The sequence below is a fragment of the Sciurus carolinensis genome, chromosome 4, assembly GCF_902686445.1.
Source record: "Sciurus carolinensis chromosome 4, mSciCar1.2, whole genome shotgun sequence".
In the NCBI taxonomy this organism is placed as follows: Eukaryota; Metazoa; Chordata; class Mammalia; order Rodentia; family Sciuridae; genus Sciurus; species Sciurus carolinensis.
The window spans coordinates 9942144-9957524 of record NC_062216.1 but is presented as its reverse complement, the minus strand read 5'-3'; the positions used below and the strand labels follow the sequence as shown (position 1 = coordinate 9957524).

General features: G+C 47.4%; 1 protein-coding gene and 1 pseudogene across 3 annotated transcripts in view; one reads left to right on the top strand and one right to left on the bottom strand.

Annotated features, from left to right (window-relative positions):
- Window positions 1-12259, bottom strand: part of Znf395 (zinc finger protein 395) — a 48644-nt gene extending 36385 nt beyond the window's left edge. Inside the window, exons 1-3 of one of the 3 annotated variants that reach the window (XM_047550701.1) lie at window positions 12245-12259; window positions 1408-1542; window positions 973-1060 (exon numbers count right to left, since the gene is read on the bottom strand). In XM_047550701.1, coding sequence (XP_047406657.1) covers window positions 973-980 — 8 coding nt within the window. In that variant the 5' untranslated portion in view covers window positions 981-1060; window positions 1408-1542; window positions 12245-12259. Of the gene's footprint in view, window positions 1-137; window positions 350-564; window positions 641-972; window positions 1061-1407; window positions 1543-12244 lie in introns of those variants that run through there. The other 2 variants (XM_047550703.1, XM_047550702.1) reach the window with 2 other exon arrangements.
- LOC124982276 (60S ribosomal protein L39-like) lies at window positions 8119-8977 on the top strand (annotated as a pseudogene).
- Window positions 12260-15381: the final 3122 nt, after the last annotated feature.

Here is a 15381-nt window from a genome sequence, read left to right as displayed (position 1 = left end):
CGCCCGCCGCTGCCCCGGCTGCGCGGGCCTCCGGGCCCCCGGCCGCGGTCCAGGCCCCGCGGGCGTGCAGAGCGTGGGAAGTTCCCGGCCGCCCCCGTCCCCGGGCTGCAGCGCCGCGAGGTCCCCGCGTCGCTCACCTCGGCCCGCCACGAGCAGCAGCGCGGGCCGGGCAGCTCCCGCTCGGACGGCTTCGCTCCGGGCTGCAGCCGCCGCGGCCCTGCCCGCCCACCGGCGCGGCCCGCAGCCCAGCTCCGCTCCGCTCCGGCCGCCCTCCCGCCGAGGCTCAGTTCGCGCCCACCTGGCCGGCCTGCCCTCCCTCTCCGGGACACTGCGCTCACGTACGCGGCGGCGGCCACAACCCGGCCCGGATTCCCCGCCCGGGAAGGGAGCGCAGGAGCAGCCAGACTGCGAGCGGACGAGCGAGACTCGGGGACAGACACACCCCCCCGCGCCGCCCAACCCGCGCGCCCCCAGCCCCAGGCGCCGCGCGCGCACGGGCCTGCGCGCCCCTCCTCGGCCACGCGCACTCGCCCCCCACAGCCCCCGCACGCCGGAGATACACACCCCCAGTCGCCTGTAGACAGTCGGCGCTCAATAAGTGCCTGAGCAACTCCTCAGCACATGCGCACTTGAACCTGACCGAGTTGTGACCCACCCCACCCCCGCCCCCAAATCGGAACCGGCAGCTGCAGCCCCGAACCAAACTTGAGTGTATGCCTTTTTTTTTTTTTTTTTTTTTTCCCACTGAACCGCAAACCCAGCCAAAGTTTCTCGCTGTTGTTTTTCCAGGCCTGGCTCTGGGACAAGCTTCTCCGAGAGAGACCGAGCTCGCCCCAGGGCGGGAAAGGAAGCCAGAAAGCTCTGGGCGCCGCGGACCAGAGCTTGGCGGGGGCGACAGGGACCCAGGCCGCGCAGGCCGGGCGCCCAGAGCGGGTGCGGCAGCGCCAGAGGGAGCGAGTGCTAAAAACCAACCTTTCCATTTTCCTTTTGGCTGTTTTCTTCCCCGCTTTATGACATTTTACTCGTTTGCAGTTGTAAAGTGAGGCGTTATTTACCGTTTCTGGAAATAAATGGGAGAAAGTTAACTATTAGCCTCCAACCCTTATGTAAACAATACTGGTTTCTTTTGGCACCGTTAGGCTCTGGCTTTTGGATAATTTGTAACAAGGAGAATTGAAGTTGTTCCATTGTGTTGCTCAATGTTTTTCCTAGATAAGACTAGAGCCACAACGGTAGTAAGAGGGCCCGGTGTCTATATGTGAGGACATATATATTTATATCCAAACAAATTTAATGAATTGAAGAGCAATAATTCCCTCCCCTAAAATAAGTTATAAGATATTCCCCGACATAATTTTTTGAATGTGCAGTCCACCTACAACTGAAGGCCTGCCATTTTTTTCTTACAGAAACAGTGGGAGTGTGCAGAAAGAGCTGAAGTCTTTGGAGACAGATAAGCCCGCCTTGCAGTCCTGATTTAACTGCTGACCCAGCTTTGTGATCTTCAGCAGGTTCTTCAACTCTGAACATCAACTTCTTTATCTGTAAGATGAAATAAAATAATAGTTAAGAGTGCCTAACTCATAGCAAGTAAGTAGAAAGTATTTTCCTTCCCTGCCTCCCACCATTTTAAAAATAAGTAACTAGGACCAAAAGTCCCGTAGGATGCTCATTCTCAACTGCTGGTGATTTTGCCCCCAGGGGACGCTCATCCCTGTCTGCAGACATTTTTGATTGTCACAACTGGGGGGGAGGGGTTCCTACAGTATCTAGGTTGGCAGAGACCAACCATGCTGCTAAACATCCTGCAAGGCACAAGACAGCCTCTACAACAACAAAAAAAAAATGACCCAGTCTAAAATGTCAATAGTGCCAGTGTTAAAGAAGTTTTGCTGTAGGATGATCCTGTTAGGAAGTAATTCATCAAAGATTGGTTCCACCTTTTTACCTTTCAGCCCCAAGAAAAGAGTTCTGTCTTGCATTAAGAGGAACAAAGCATTGTGGGGATCCCAGCAATTATTTTTATACACAAAGCTTCCCTTAACATGAAAATGTAAATTGAAATTTTATCTTTTCATTATTAAAGGAATACAGGCCATACATCGTTCTGTGCTTCCATTTGTCCGCAGACGCTTCTGTATTATCTCCTCTCTGCTTCATTCCTCCTTTACCCTAATGTTGACAATATAGTCGCTGCCCCAAGGAACATACAGCCTCCTTTAGCGGTGGATTAATGCAGATGCAACAATTAAGGAACAATACAAGATAACATATAATTAAGCTTTAATTGTAGCACCTGACTAAGGTGGCTTAGAAAAAGGAAATAAGTGCAGGCGGCAAAGCCAGGCTTGCCTGTGGGGCTGAGGTGTTCAGGAAATGTTTGTTGCATAAAATGAAGTAGGGAGAGTTTCTTCCAAGAAGTAGGACTTCAGCTGGTATATAAACTCCTTTACAGGATTTAAACTGCTAGGTTTTATACATGGATATTGGTGTTTAGCACTGAAATTATTTTTCTGAAAACATCTACTTCTTTTAACCAAACGTCTGTTTCCTAAAATAATTGAACTTTAATAAAACCAAAATGTTCATTCACTTGACAGATACCCCAGTGCCTGGGTATTTGTATGCAAAATGAGTCCAAGTGCTCTAAATTTGAACAGAACCCGTAGTTTGTTCTTTGTGAGATGTTATCTTGGCCATCTGAAGGCATATGCTCTCTCACATCTGCTGGATGCAGATCCCTTTTCCTGCAGGTAGGTACTTGCACAGTATGCATTCCAGAGTTCTGCACATTAACACAGACTCAGAAAAAAACATCCCATCGCAAACATCCAGTCCCAAAACACACACACCCACCACTCAGCACCTTCATGTGGAATCTGGGCCCCGTTCTGAATACACACCACACAGCACATGTTACACAAAACAAGATGAACTTAGAAAAACGTGATTCATTGGTTTCCACTCCTGTTCCCCTTTCCTTCCCCCATGACTAGAGCTTGCCCTTCCTGGGGGCTGTCCCATATTAAAGCTGCCCTTCAGTTTCTTTCTCCCACACACTGACCCCCTATTAAAAGGTTGGCATATTGCACCTCATTTACATCAAAGTAATTAACTCTGGAGAATTTCTCCCATTAGCTGAGGTTGAGCACAGCAGACTCAGGCCCTGCCTCACATTATATAGACACATTTATAGGTCATATTTTAGGGCACTGTGGTCTGAGGCTGCGATTCTGCTACCCTGCCAACCTCCTGATGCGATGGCTTCCAGACTTGCCTCCCTCTACCCACTCCAACCCAAGCCTCTGTGCTTCATACTCTTCAAAAGCTTCCCCTAGCTTTTATTATCAAGTCCCAGTGTTGCCCTTTAGGGTCCCGACCTGCCTTTCTCTGCCTCTGTGTACCTCCTTCATTTTGCACCATGGACATGCTCAGCTGACCTTTTCTCCTTCATTTGGACAGATTTTCTTTGCTTGTCACATGCTGCTTGCTCTGACTAGAACACTCTGCCCACCCTCTCACTCTTTACCTGTTCTCCCTGCTCGTCCTCCAGGGGAAGGACAGCATGTTCTCTGAGAAGCTTTCTCTGCCTCCAAGACAGGATGCGGTCCCTCTCCTTCCTTTCCATGTACCCCGACTCATTGTACTAAAATCTTCATCCTCTTGTCCTAATCCCCTAGAAAACTAATCATTTTGTGATGGCAGGGAGTGTCTTGTTCTCCTTTCATATCCAGTACCTGGCCCAGTCCTGGCATGCAGTAGGCACCTGGTAAACATCTGTTAATGAGCGAATTGCTGGTTGGAGGTGGGAGACACAGTAGAGGTATTCCATGGTACAGGCAATCCCTGAAGCAAAATATACCTTGAATATTCCATAATCCAGGGCTTCTGAAGACCTCCCAGTCATTTCTTTTGAGCAGGAAGAAGTTGACAAAGTGAACTGAGTCTTAGGACTCCAGCACAGCCTCAGTTTATACCTCATCCGATTTCCTGAACTCCAGACTCTTACCACCAGTTAACTACTTGGCACCTTCATGATAATGTCTAATCAGACCTCAAATGTACCATGTCCAAAGCCAAAAATCTGATGTGCCTCCCATCTCAGTAAACGGCAATTCCATTCTTCTGGTTGCCCAGAAAACAAGCAAACAGGAACTTGAAATCATCTTGTCTTTTTTAAAATTTTTTTCCCTTTCTTTCTCATGCTCTGCAATCTATCAGAAATTCGTTAGTTCTGCCTGTGAAATATCAGAGTCTGACTAATGCCCCACTGTTCCAGCACGACTTCCCTAATTCAGACACCTTTCTCCCACCTGCACCTCCACCATCAGCTGCTGTTTCCCTGCTGCCTCCGGTGCCTCCCTAAAGTCTGTTCAAGAACACAGAGGTCACAGTGGTCCTTTTAAAACCTGTCAGAGCTCAAAACCTCCAATGGCTTCGCACCCACTCACTACAAGACCCTGTGTGATCTTGGCCCCAAGCAGCTCTCTGGCTGCACTGCCCATCACTCCTTTCTGGACCACTGCAGCTCCAGCCACATTGGCCCCTTGCTGTTCTCAGACCCATTCCCAACTCCAAGGCTTTTCCTTTGGGCTATAGTGATCTTCCTCCAGATATCCATGAGACTTGCTCCAGCATTGGATTCAGGCTCCTGCTCAAATGTACCCTTTAGAGAGAGACATGCCCCTCCAACATGTCTGAAATAGTACCCCCCAACCATCCCTTTAACGTGCTTGAATTCTCTTCTTTGCACTCACTGCCACCTGACAATCTGTCTCCATCCACTTGGGTGTAAATTCGATAAGAGCAGGGTCTTCATTTTTGCTTATTCTATATTCTCAGCTTCTGTAACAGTGTCTAGCAAGTTGTAGAAAATGAATAAACAATCATGAATCAAGGGTCTGGTGAGATGATCTATCGACTACATTAGTCCCTACTGCTCTCTCCAAATTCAGGTCTCCTAAACTAGGACATCAGGACATCAGCTCCCCAACTGTTGGCTACGCTGCTTCTCATTCATGTGGACCAAAGGCCACTGTGATCACAGTGATCTAAACACAACTTTCTTGCTGTCATCTCAAGCCAGGCTGTAAATTTCAAATGAAAAGAACAATACAGCTCATTTTGTATTCATAACTGTATTTTGGACTTTTCTTCTGCTTGAGAAAAATCACCCCCATATCTCAGTGGACAAAAACAGGCCCCGCACTACTGGAAGCATTTTCACTTTGGATTCGCAAGACTCAGGAATTCTAAAGAGAAAGTGCTTTGCAAGTGTGCCTGGGGCCACAGCCTCTTCGCTGTGATCTACTCAAGCTGTAAGGCTTTTCTGGACAGAAGGGCTTTGCATTCCATTGAAGAGAAAGGATTGATAGGTTGCAAGGAGGTTGTTCAAAGCTTAAGAGTATCCCTAAAGTGCCCTGCTTAGATCCACACAGTGACACTTTCACACAACAAACTCCCACACGTGTGGACAACCGCAGATAACACCCCAGTGCATGAACTCCCAGATCTGTGCCTCCCTCCTCCTAACCCTGACACTGAATTTGAGCAGCCAGAGTCCATATTCAAAAAAGGGGGGGGGGGGGGGGAAGCTGGTTTTAGGAACACAGAACATAAGGCCTAATGACTCTGGGTATGAAAGAATGCATAAGCCTGGGCAGGCTCTATGTGCACATCTGGTTTTTTCCTTTTATGCTTCTGCGATTTCTATGACACAGGAAATCCATGTTGGAACAACCCTGTCTGCTTTCTAGTGAGTGCATAAAAAATGGGGATTGAGATTATGTTTATCTCACTGTTGGAGGCAGGACAAGATCCAGAACAGTGCCATTTTAAGGGTGGATCAACTGTTTCATTCTACATTGTACCTCTGGGGAGGCGCTAGTAACTGAGTCTGGTGGAGTGGCAGCCCAGGGGAAAGAGTTCTGCACAGGCCTAGGACTCTGGACATGGCTCTCACTGCAAGCAGCCCAGATACAGGAAAATACAATGTGATGAAAATACCAATTCAACTCAACGGACACTATTTGAGGGTTCCCAATGTTGCTAGCGGCCATTCTCTACAAGGCTTCCACATTACAACCCCTGTAGGTAAAATCTGCTCATAGAAGGTTCTTAACATGGGCTGAGGCCACCAGCTTTTCCCACCCAGAAGGGAAATAACCCAGATCTATTTAAGAGATAACAACATAAAACAAGGTGGCTGCTATCATGTGGATGTGGTCTGTTCCCCAGTGTGGCAATGTTCAGAGGCGGCAGAACCTTATTTAAGAGGTGGGACCTAATGGAAGGTGGTGCCCCCTGGGGCATCACCCTCAGAAGGTATTAATGCTGATCTCATGGTGAGTTAGTCTTCACAAGAGCAAGTTATTACAGACGAGCAAGCCTGGCCCCTGGATCCTTCTTGACTCCTGATCTCACCATGTGCTGTGTTCCCTATGTGCTTCTGTCATTGTGATGCCACTCACCATGAGCCCCTCCATAGGCTGAACCAATGAGACCAACTGATCTTGGACTTTCAGCTTCCAGAACTATGAGTAAACAAGTATTTTTCCCTTAGTAAGTACCCAACCTCTCATATTTTGTTATAGTAACTAAAAATGGACTAAAACAGTGATAGAAAACAGAGAATCTTAAGAGAGAACAAGATCAAACTCCAAGAGAAAGCCTACAGGTGTTGGATGCCCTATAGAACAAATGAATCTAGAAAAAATGTTGGAACCCCCAAAAGAGAAAGAGAGGCGAGAGGGAACAAAGGCACGAAAGTCAGTAAGAAGTTAAGAAATTGGGCTAGGGGTGTAGTGCAGTGGTAGAGTGCTTGCCTAGCATGTGCAAGGCCCTGGGTTCAAGCCCCAGTACCACACTCACACACACACACACACACACACACACACACACACACAAGGAAGAAGATTGGCAGAACAACATACACTGTGAATGCTTACACACAGTAGTAATTTTTTTTTCCTTTTCTTCGTTTTTTTTTTGTTGTTGTTGTTGTTGTTTTTGTTTTTTTTCCCAGTACTGGAGATTAAACCCAGGGTTGGACCCTCTGCCACATAAGCTACATCCCCACTCCTCTTTAAATTTTATTTTGAGACAGACTCCCAATAAATTGCCAAGGCTGGCCTCAAACTTGAAATCCTCCTGCCTCGGCACCCCCAAGTCACTGGGACGACAGAACACACACCATAGTTATTTTTCTGAAGTGTTTATTATCATGTGACTTGGCTCTTCAAGCTCTTATTTCTACTCCCTCTTCCATGAGAGAATCACCACCAGCCCTCCACGGAAGGGGCTGGCGGCCTCTTCCTGGGGGCTCACAGGGCTTCGTTTTGCCCAGCTGTTGAGCTGCAGCATCCCTCACACTGCGCCATTGTGTCCACTGGCACCACACGCGGTTCGATTCTTCCTTGTTCTTCTGCAGGCTCAAACTGCTGCTCAAAGCAAGTGCTGCTGCCACGGTCCAGACTGCCCAGAGGTCCAGAGTCACCCAGATTCTGGAGCAATGATCATGCAGGCGTAATGCAAAGGATGATTCCACGCAAACCACGGAAGGGCAGAACCAAGGAGCACTGGAAATAATGACTGCCACCTGCTAACTACCCATTGTCCCGGGTTTAGCACCAATCAACTCAATAGATTTTTTGGATTTTTTGTTTGTTTGTTTTTGTTTTTGTTTTGTTTTGTTTTGCTGGTACTGGGGATTGAACCTGGGGGCACTTCACCAATGAGCTACATCCCAAATCTTGTTTGTTTATTGAGTCAGGGTCTCACTAAGTTGCTGAACTTGACCTTGAACTTGTGATCCTCCTGCCTCGGCCTCCCACATTCCAGGAATTACAGTAGTGTGCTACTGCACCTGACTTGAATTTAATTTTCCCAAAGACCTGCATAAATTCATTTAGGTGAGGAAAAACGGGCTTACTTTTGGTTTTTGGAAAGAGTCAATCAAATACTTGCCTAGAAAATTGAGTCTTAACTTGATAAGATATCTAGTCACCACAGATTCTCCTAATTCATCTGCCATTAGGCCATATCCTGCTTTAGTAATCCACATAACATTGAAGCGGAAGTCCTGTGAATTATTAAAATCTTATTCAATTACCCTTTGGCATGATCCACCTGGGAGTACTCTGTTTTTCCAATGCTTGTCTTAAACATGACCAATCCCACAATCTTCTCGCTTAGAAGCTGTTGATTTACCAAATCTCAACCTTCTCTCTCTCTCTCTCTCTCTCTTAATGTAATTGACCATGTCCCAAACTACCCCTCCCAAATCATAAGCCTTCAATGTTTGCTGAAAGCAAGAGAAATGGCTAACAACTAGGCATTCTGTCATTTACCACTCCAAGTGGGAAGTGAAGATCTCAATCTACTCCCAGACCCTCCTATACTGTTATTCCTATGATATATCCAGTCTTCCACCAAATTCATCATTCCCAAAGAGAATCTTTGCAACTCACCAACCAACTCATTTTAAGACAAACACTAAGAGCCAAATGGCTGGGAAATCATTACGACCATGTACTGTAGCATCCATTAGCTCATTCCCAATAAGCAAACCCACCATGGAATAAGGAAGTTCTTCTGGTCACTCTGACTTCCTCTATGTGTTGGGAAAAGATTGGGAGGAAAGATACTGTAGCACCTCCAGTTAGCTAGAAGGGTTATAAGACGTTGCCAGGAGACCTGTGAATCTGGGTGACATTACTAGGAGAAAAATAAATCTAATTCAAAAAGGTCTTAAAAATAATGTCAGTCTTTGCCTCTTCTCCCTTTCCCACCATCGTGGTGTACATACTGAACTCCATTCTTTGTTTTCTTTTCACAAGACTTTCAGAATCAAATGATTCCTGGCCAAGAGACAAAAGCAAAATTGTCCCATTTCCCAATGGACTCAGATGCAAACTGGTAATAAATCACATATAACTTTAATAGGAGACACTGGAGAAGAACCAAGCTGAGTCTCTGAGGAACTGCATGTGAGACAGCACACAGATTTATGCTGTCTCAGAGTCATCACATCACATCAAGCTGAAAAGGTCACCAATACCTGGAGAGATGGGCATGCTCATTGGGAATCTGATTTTTTCTCCTATGATCTACACTAGTGAGTTGCCTCAGAAATAAATACGTGAAACCTTTTAGGGGAAAAAAAGATGTCTCTATTGACATTCTTATGGGAGAAAGCCAAGGAGGAATTTCATTGCACAACACACAACAAAGCTTCCAAAAATCCTCTTTCTAAATTCCTCTTTCCAAAATCGACTCCCACATCTGCTGTTGCTCTCACTTCTCCTCCTCCTCTCTTCTACTGTCCTTAAAAGTGTTCTCCTTGCTTTATTACTACTTCTTGCTTCTCCCCTTTCTCAAGTAGAGAAATACAGACTGCTCCTGATTTCCATAGATCAACTTTGTCAAGGACCTAGCCACTGACCAAGCCAGGAAAGAATCCTCCCCCTGGAAGTCAGGGAGTGAATAGGGCTTAGTATTGTATACATCTTAATTTACACAATTGTTTTCTTTCTTTCCTCCCTCCTCTTTTTTCTTTGTTGTTGTTGTTGTTGTTGTTGTTTTCGTTTGTTTTCTTCTCATGCAGACATTATCAGACCAGTCTCAGTTTTTCCAGTGTTTCCAAGAAGTACATACAGGTCCACTATAATTTTCTCCCCAGACCCTCAGAATGGCTATAAGCTGACAAAGAATGTGAAAAGACAATCTATCCCTCCTTTCTGTGGACCACTGACCACCTTTGGCTTGGTAACCTACCCAGCTGTCCATCACTGGAATTCTTCAGGAGAAAGAATCACCCATCAGGGATTCCCTCTAAGATTTCACAATTGCCAATGTCCCCCGCTCCCTCCAATTCAGCATTATCTACTTGCTTCTTTAAAACTGACCCACTTACTTCCCATCCTTCAGCCATAACCAACTGATAGAATAGTTTGAGTCTGTTTCCTGCTTCTCTCTTTATTTCAACATCTTTTTTTGCTTATGTCATTAAATACCTAGTAATCTTATCTCAAAAATCTCAGTCTTATTCTCTTCCTGGTTCAGACCATCATAGTATTCCAAGGTTAGACATTATCTATCCAAACTCTAACTTGGGCTTGTTGAGTTGTGTGCTGTTCATAACAGCAGCACTACTGAAGAATTAGATCTGCCTCTGTCTAACCCATATCCACGGGACTCACGCTTGGTATGACTCATTATGGGAAGTGGAACACTTAAGAAGTGATAGTTGTGGCCAGCACCCAACTTCCATTATTCTCTGAGGGATAAATAAACACGGTGCCAAACTTATTAGTCAGGCTTCTTTTCAGAGACAAGTGACAGGAACTCAATTTATGCTAACTTAAGCAAAAAAAATGAACTTGCTGGTTTAACTGGGAAATCCAGGAATACAACTGGCCACAGATACAGCAAGACCCCCAAGTTTAAACAAAGTCATGAGGGTTTAGTCTCTAAAACTCTCATTTCTGTTTGTTCCTTCTTAGTAGTCCCATTTTTTCCTACTTCAAAAGAACCTCCCTCACCACAAAAAAAAAAAAATTGCTTTTTTCATATATTCAGGGAGATGGTTGTTGGCAGCTCCCAACTATGACATCTAATCTGAACAGCAACAAAATGTTGACATGATAGTTACTAATATAATATCAAATTAGGTATACAATCTCTCCAAGTTCTGTATTTCCCAGAAAATGAAAAACTGACTTGGTTGAAGAAGGCACTGCACAGCGCCTGCTGGCCTCTAACTTATGGAGTACTTTACGAAAAACTCACGCACCGGATAAATTAGAAAACGAAGCTCAAGAGGTTGGACTTCCTAGAACAGAGACTAAAATGAACTTGTGTAACTGCAGCCACAGGCAGGCATGCAGACTATATGACGATAGTGCAACTGAATCATTTCCTGGATTAAGAAAAGTGGCAGAGACCCACTCAGGAACGACACGAATCAGGCGTCCACCTCGTAAGGCGGTGATCCCTGCGAACACGTATCCACGGCCCGCCCTCGGATCCCTGAGAACAAGTATCCTACCCACTCTAGGATCAAGGAATTTCAGGGCCTAAAGGATGGCCTGCGTGCACACTTCACCAACAGAGTGTGTGTGTGTGTGTGTGTGTGTGTGTGTGTGTGTGTGTGTGTTTTAGGAGAGGGGGAGGCCGGAAAGGCAGGGAGCACAAGCAGGCTAGGAATTCATTCTTTAATTAGGGGGAAGAAGAAAACCAGTAACAACTAACTGTGCACGGCCTCTTCTGCGGCAGGCCCCTTGCAGGCACGCCGCGCCCGGGACTTTAGCCGCTGCCCCCGGCGCCCCGCCCCGCTTCCTGCCCCGGCTGCTTGCCGCTCCAGCCCGCGTCTTCGCGCTCTCCCTCCCGCCGCTCGGTTAAAGCTCCCCCGCCAGGAGTAAACAAGCAGCCCCAACCTGCAGCCAGTAGGACCGGCCCCTTCGCCCTATTTCCTGCGCCAGCCCTAGCAACAGGCCCCGCCCCCCGCGACAGGCCCCGCCCCGCGCCGCACGCCTGCCCCTCGCCGCGTCCCGGGGCTGGGTCCCCAGCCCGCCCCGAGCCTCCCCACTGGGACCCCGCGGCCCGGCCCCGCCCGCGCGCCCTAGCCGCGCCGGGGGAGGGTGCGTGGCGCGCACGTGACCCGCGCGGGGCGGGGCCTGCGCCGGGCGGGGGCGGGCCTGCTGCCAGCCGCCGGGTCGCGGGGCCCGCTGGCCGCCCCGCCCTCGCCCAGCCCGCGCGGGGCCTGGCGCTGCCGCCACCCGCGAGCTGCTCGCCGGGCCTCCCGCCCCGCGCCGCCGTGGCCGCTTCTCCAGGCGCCGCTGGCCGCCTCCCCTCCGCAGCCCCACCCGGCACAGCCCCCTGCTTAAGTTTCCTGCCTGTGCCCACGGAGCGCGACATCTTCTCCAGCCCCCCGAACGCACGTAGTCCTGCTGCGTAAACACGCCGCCCCCACGCAGACCCGCTCGTGCGCTCTCCCGCGCCTCGCCCTGGCCCCAGTGCGGCTCCCATTTAAAGGTGGGAAACTTGAGGCTGGGAACGGTGGAAGGAGTTCTGCCGTCAGAACCGAGACCAGAATTCCGACCTGTTGCCAGGGGCTTCTCTCTACCCTGGCCCCTTCGCGCACTTGAGGGTCAGCTGATTGGCTATCCCCAAACCAGTAGCTCCGACCCTGGTCATCCAATGAGCACGTTCCCGGTCCCCCAGCCCACCCAGCTGATGCCTCTACCTGTTACCTTCCTTCTGTCTGTGGGTAGCTCCAGGAAGTAGGTCACTCTGGCAGAGAAGAAAGCTGGGGGACCTTCAGGGTAGCTACAGCGAGAGGCAGTAAGTAGTTCGTGTGGTTGTGGAGTCAGACTGCCGGAATTCCACCCCGGCTCCTCCACCTACTTGTTATCTTGGGCAAGTCATTTGACTTCTCGCCGCTGGATTCCAGGGATGACTTGTAAAGCAGGAGAGATGATAGTGACCACAGAGATGAGCAGATTACATGCGTGTGTGCAGGTAAAGCGTTCAGAACGGCACTTGGCATCTAATAGAGCGATCAGAGAAGTCACCCAGCGCCAGTCACTGCTGTGTTCTGGGGTTCTTACCGCTCTCCCAGTTCCTCTCAGCACGTACGCAGCCAGGCAAGGCTGTAGGGGCAGAGGACAGGGTGGCCACACTGCGGCTTTCCCAGGTTGGGAGTCGCCTGGCCGACTTCTACACCAAGGGAACATGACATGTGGCATTGCCCAGCTCTAGAGATAAGAACAGAGGTGTGCATAGTGGGATACTGAAATAGGGGAAAGATAGGTTCAGAGAATGAAGCTGGTCTTGGGACCACTCAGAGGAGCGGGCAAAGTACTAGACAGAATATTAAATAGATGCTGCTCTCACTTCCTTTGACCCCAGTCCCTCGCTCAACAAATTCCACAAGTGAGCATGTGCTCTTGGTCCTCCCTGGTATGCTCCCTGAGAGCAGACAGTGTTTTGTTTGCCTTTATTCATCCTTTAGCATCTGGCTGAATGCTTTGGGTGTAAGTGGTCACCTTATACACCACCCCACTGGGCCCTGTGGAAAGTGTCCTAACGTAAGAAAAGGAATTTTAGTTTCCCTATCCAACTGTCTCGCCTCAGAGTTAAAGGAAGTGAGGAAAGACATTTGTTAGAGTTATACAGCAAGTCAGAAGACATGTCTTTGCCCTCAGCCAGATATTATTTCCTTGACACACACTAAGCTTACAAGGCAGTTGGGAGGAAAAACCAACTCCCTAAACCTTATAGGATGAAATAAGACATCATGTGGTTAAGACCCAAATATATGGTACAAATGGTAGGTTTGATAGGAGCTGAGAGAACCCAATTTCCCAGGGACTGAGATCAGCCAGCAGAAATGCTCACTGCAACAGGGGATCAACAAGGCCCTGACAGACTGGCAGGATTTGGAGTTGAGGAGAGAGAGTTTTAGGAGGGGAAGTAGCTTACTGCGGTGAATATTTTAGGGTGAATGAGGAAACCAGTTGGGTTAGAAGAAAGGTTCATGTTGGACCATGGACAAAATACTGGAGGGTTAGGTAAAGGCCAGACTTGGGAAAATTTCAAATGCCAGGATAAAGAGTTTTGACCTCAATGGGTAATGGACAACCCCTGAAAATAGACACAGAGTGAGGTGCTGAACCAAGACAAGAAACCAGGCAAAGATCTGCCAGCTTGGTCTGATTTGCATCTTTTGTAGACAGTTGCTGGCTTTATATGTACATCTACTGAATTTACCCCCACACAGAGGAAACTACCGACTAGCTCATCTCTATTTATTTCATCTCCGAATACACATGATATTTGTGTGGGAGCAGAGGAAGAAGATTAACACAGTGCATATCCCTGTCATAGACCAGGCACTTGCTCCAGTGGTACCTCATTTAAGCCTTCCAGTCTGGTGAGGGTATTATTGCCTAGCAACTCCCAGAAAGCTTGGCTCCTTCTACCTTCCTATCAATTTTTATCAATAATGATCTTCCTTCTTGCTATCAGATCAGGGGAAGGTTGAAAACTGAGCTTACAGCTCCTAGTACCCCCCTAAAAAAAAGAAAAAGAAAATGAAGCTCAAAAATGTATTCATCTTATGTCTCTAATAGTTGAACATTGGCATTACATGCTATCAAGGGGTTGCTGTGGGTCAATGTGGGAATAGTGGTTAAAAAGTTTTCACTTGAGGAAAGCTAGGTCCTCCTTCACATTTTATCACTGGACAATTCATTCCATCTCCCCTTGCTTGGATTTTTCCATCAAGGATATCAATGTCAACAACAGTACATGGGGAACACTCTTCCAAGTCCCTCATGTTTGCTCTTAAGAGTTAGGCCTTAATGGCTACACATACATAAAAGAAATGGTAAGTAACGTTCCCAGGTCATAGAGCTAGCACATGGCACAGCCAGAATTCGAACTCAGCTTCGACACCAATGAACTCTCCCATTGAGTCTCACAACCTTCCAATGAGAAGATATAGGAAGTGAGTTCCAGACTCCCAAGTGTGGGGATGACCCGTAGGTGTACACTTCTGGGGTGCTTTTTTATCCCTGGAGTTCTAGTATTACCTTAAGAAAAGGAAATCTCCATTTTGTGTCTTTGAAGTCAGACAAAACTGGGTTTTCTAGTTACTAGCAAGTTACAGAGGCTAATGAAGCTAATGAACCTTAAGCCTCAAGACCCCACACTTGCACAGACCCCTTGCAGGCCCACTACCCAATTTCAAACATCTAAATGTATTACTGTCCGTATAGTGAGCTCCAACAACAGCATGAGCTTTAGGCCCCTAACATCTAGGTCTGCCCCAAGTAGATGAACTCAGTCAAGTTACTTTCGGAGACTTTGTTTTCTCATCTGAATAAAATCATCTTGGACACTAAACTAGGAGCTGAACATCCAGTTGGTGCATAGTGTTTGAGATGCCAAAGTAACTTGAAGAACTGGATCTCATGAGCCTTAGGCCTAAGGCAAAGGTTAACACATCCCTGAAGTTTAAAGAAAAAAAAAAATTGCTAAGCAATCTGTTTATTTTAGTAGATCCATTCAAACAAATGAGGTACTTATACCCTATCAGTTTAGTGATTCTTTACAAAAATAATATTTGTAAATGTAAATTGAAGAAAAGTTTACACACACACACATATACACACTTTTTTCTTTTTTTTCTTTCTCTTTTTTTTTTTTGATCTGTAGGTGATACTTGGGATTGAACTTTACCACTGATCTACAATCCCAACCCTTTTTGTTTTTTAATTTGGGACAGGGTCTCACCAAGTTGCCGAAGCTAGCCTAGAACTTGCCAAGGCTGGCTTGGAACTTGCAATCCTCCAGCCTCTAGCTGAGATTATAGGCCTG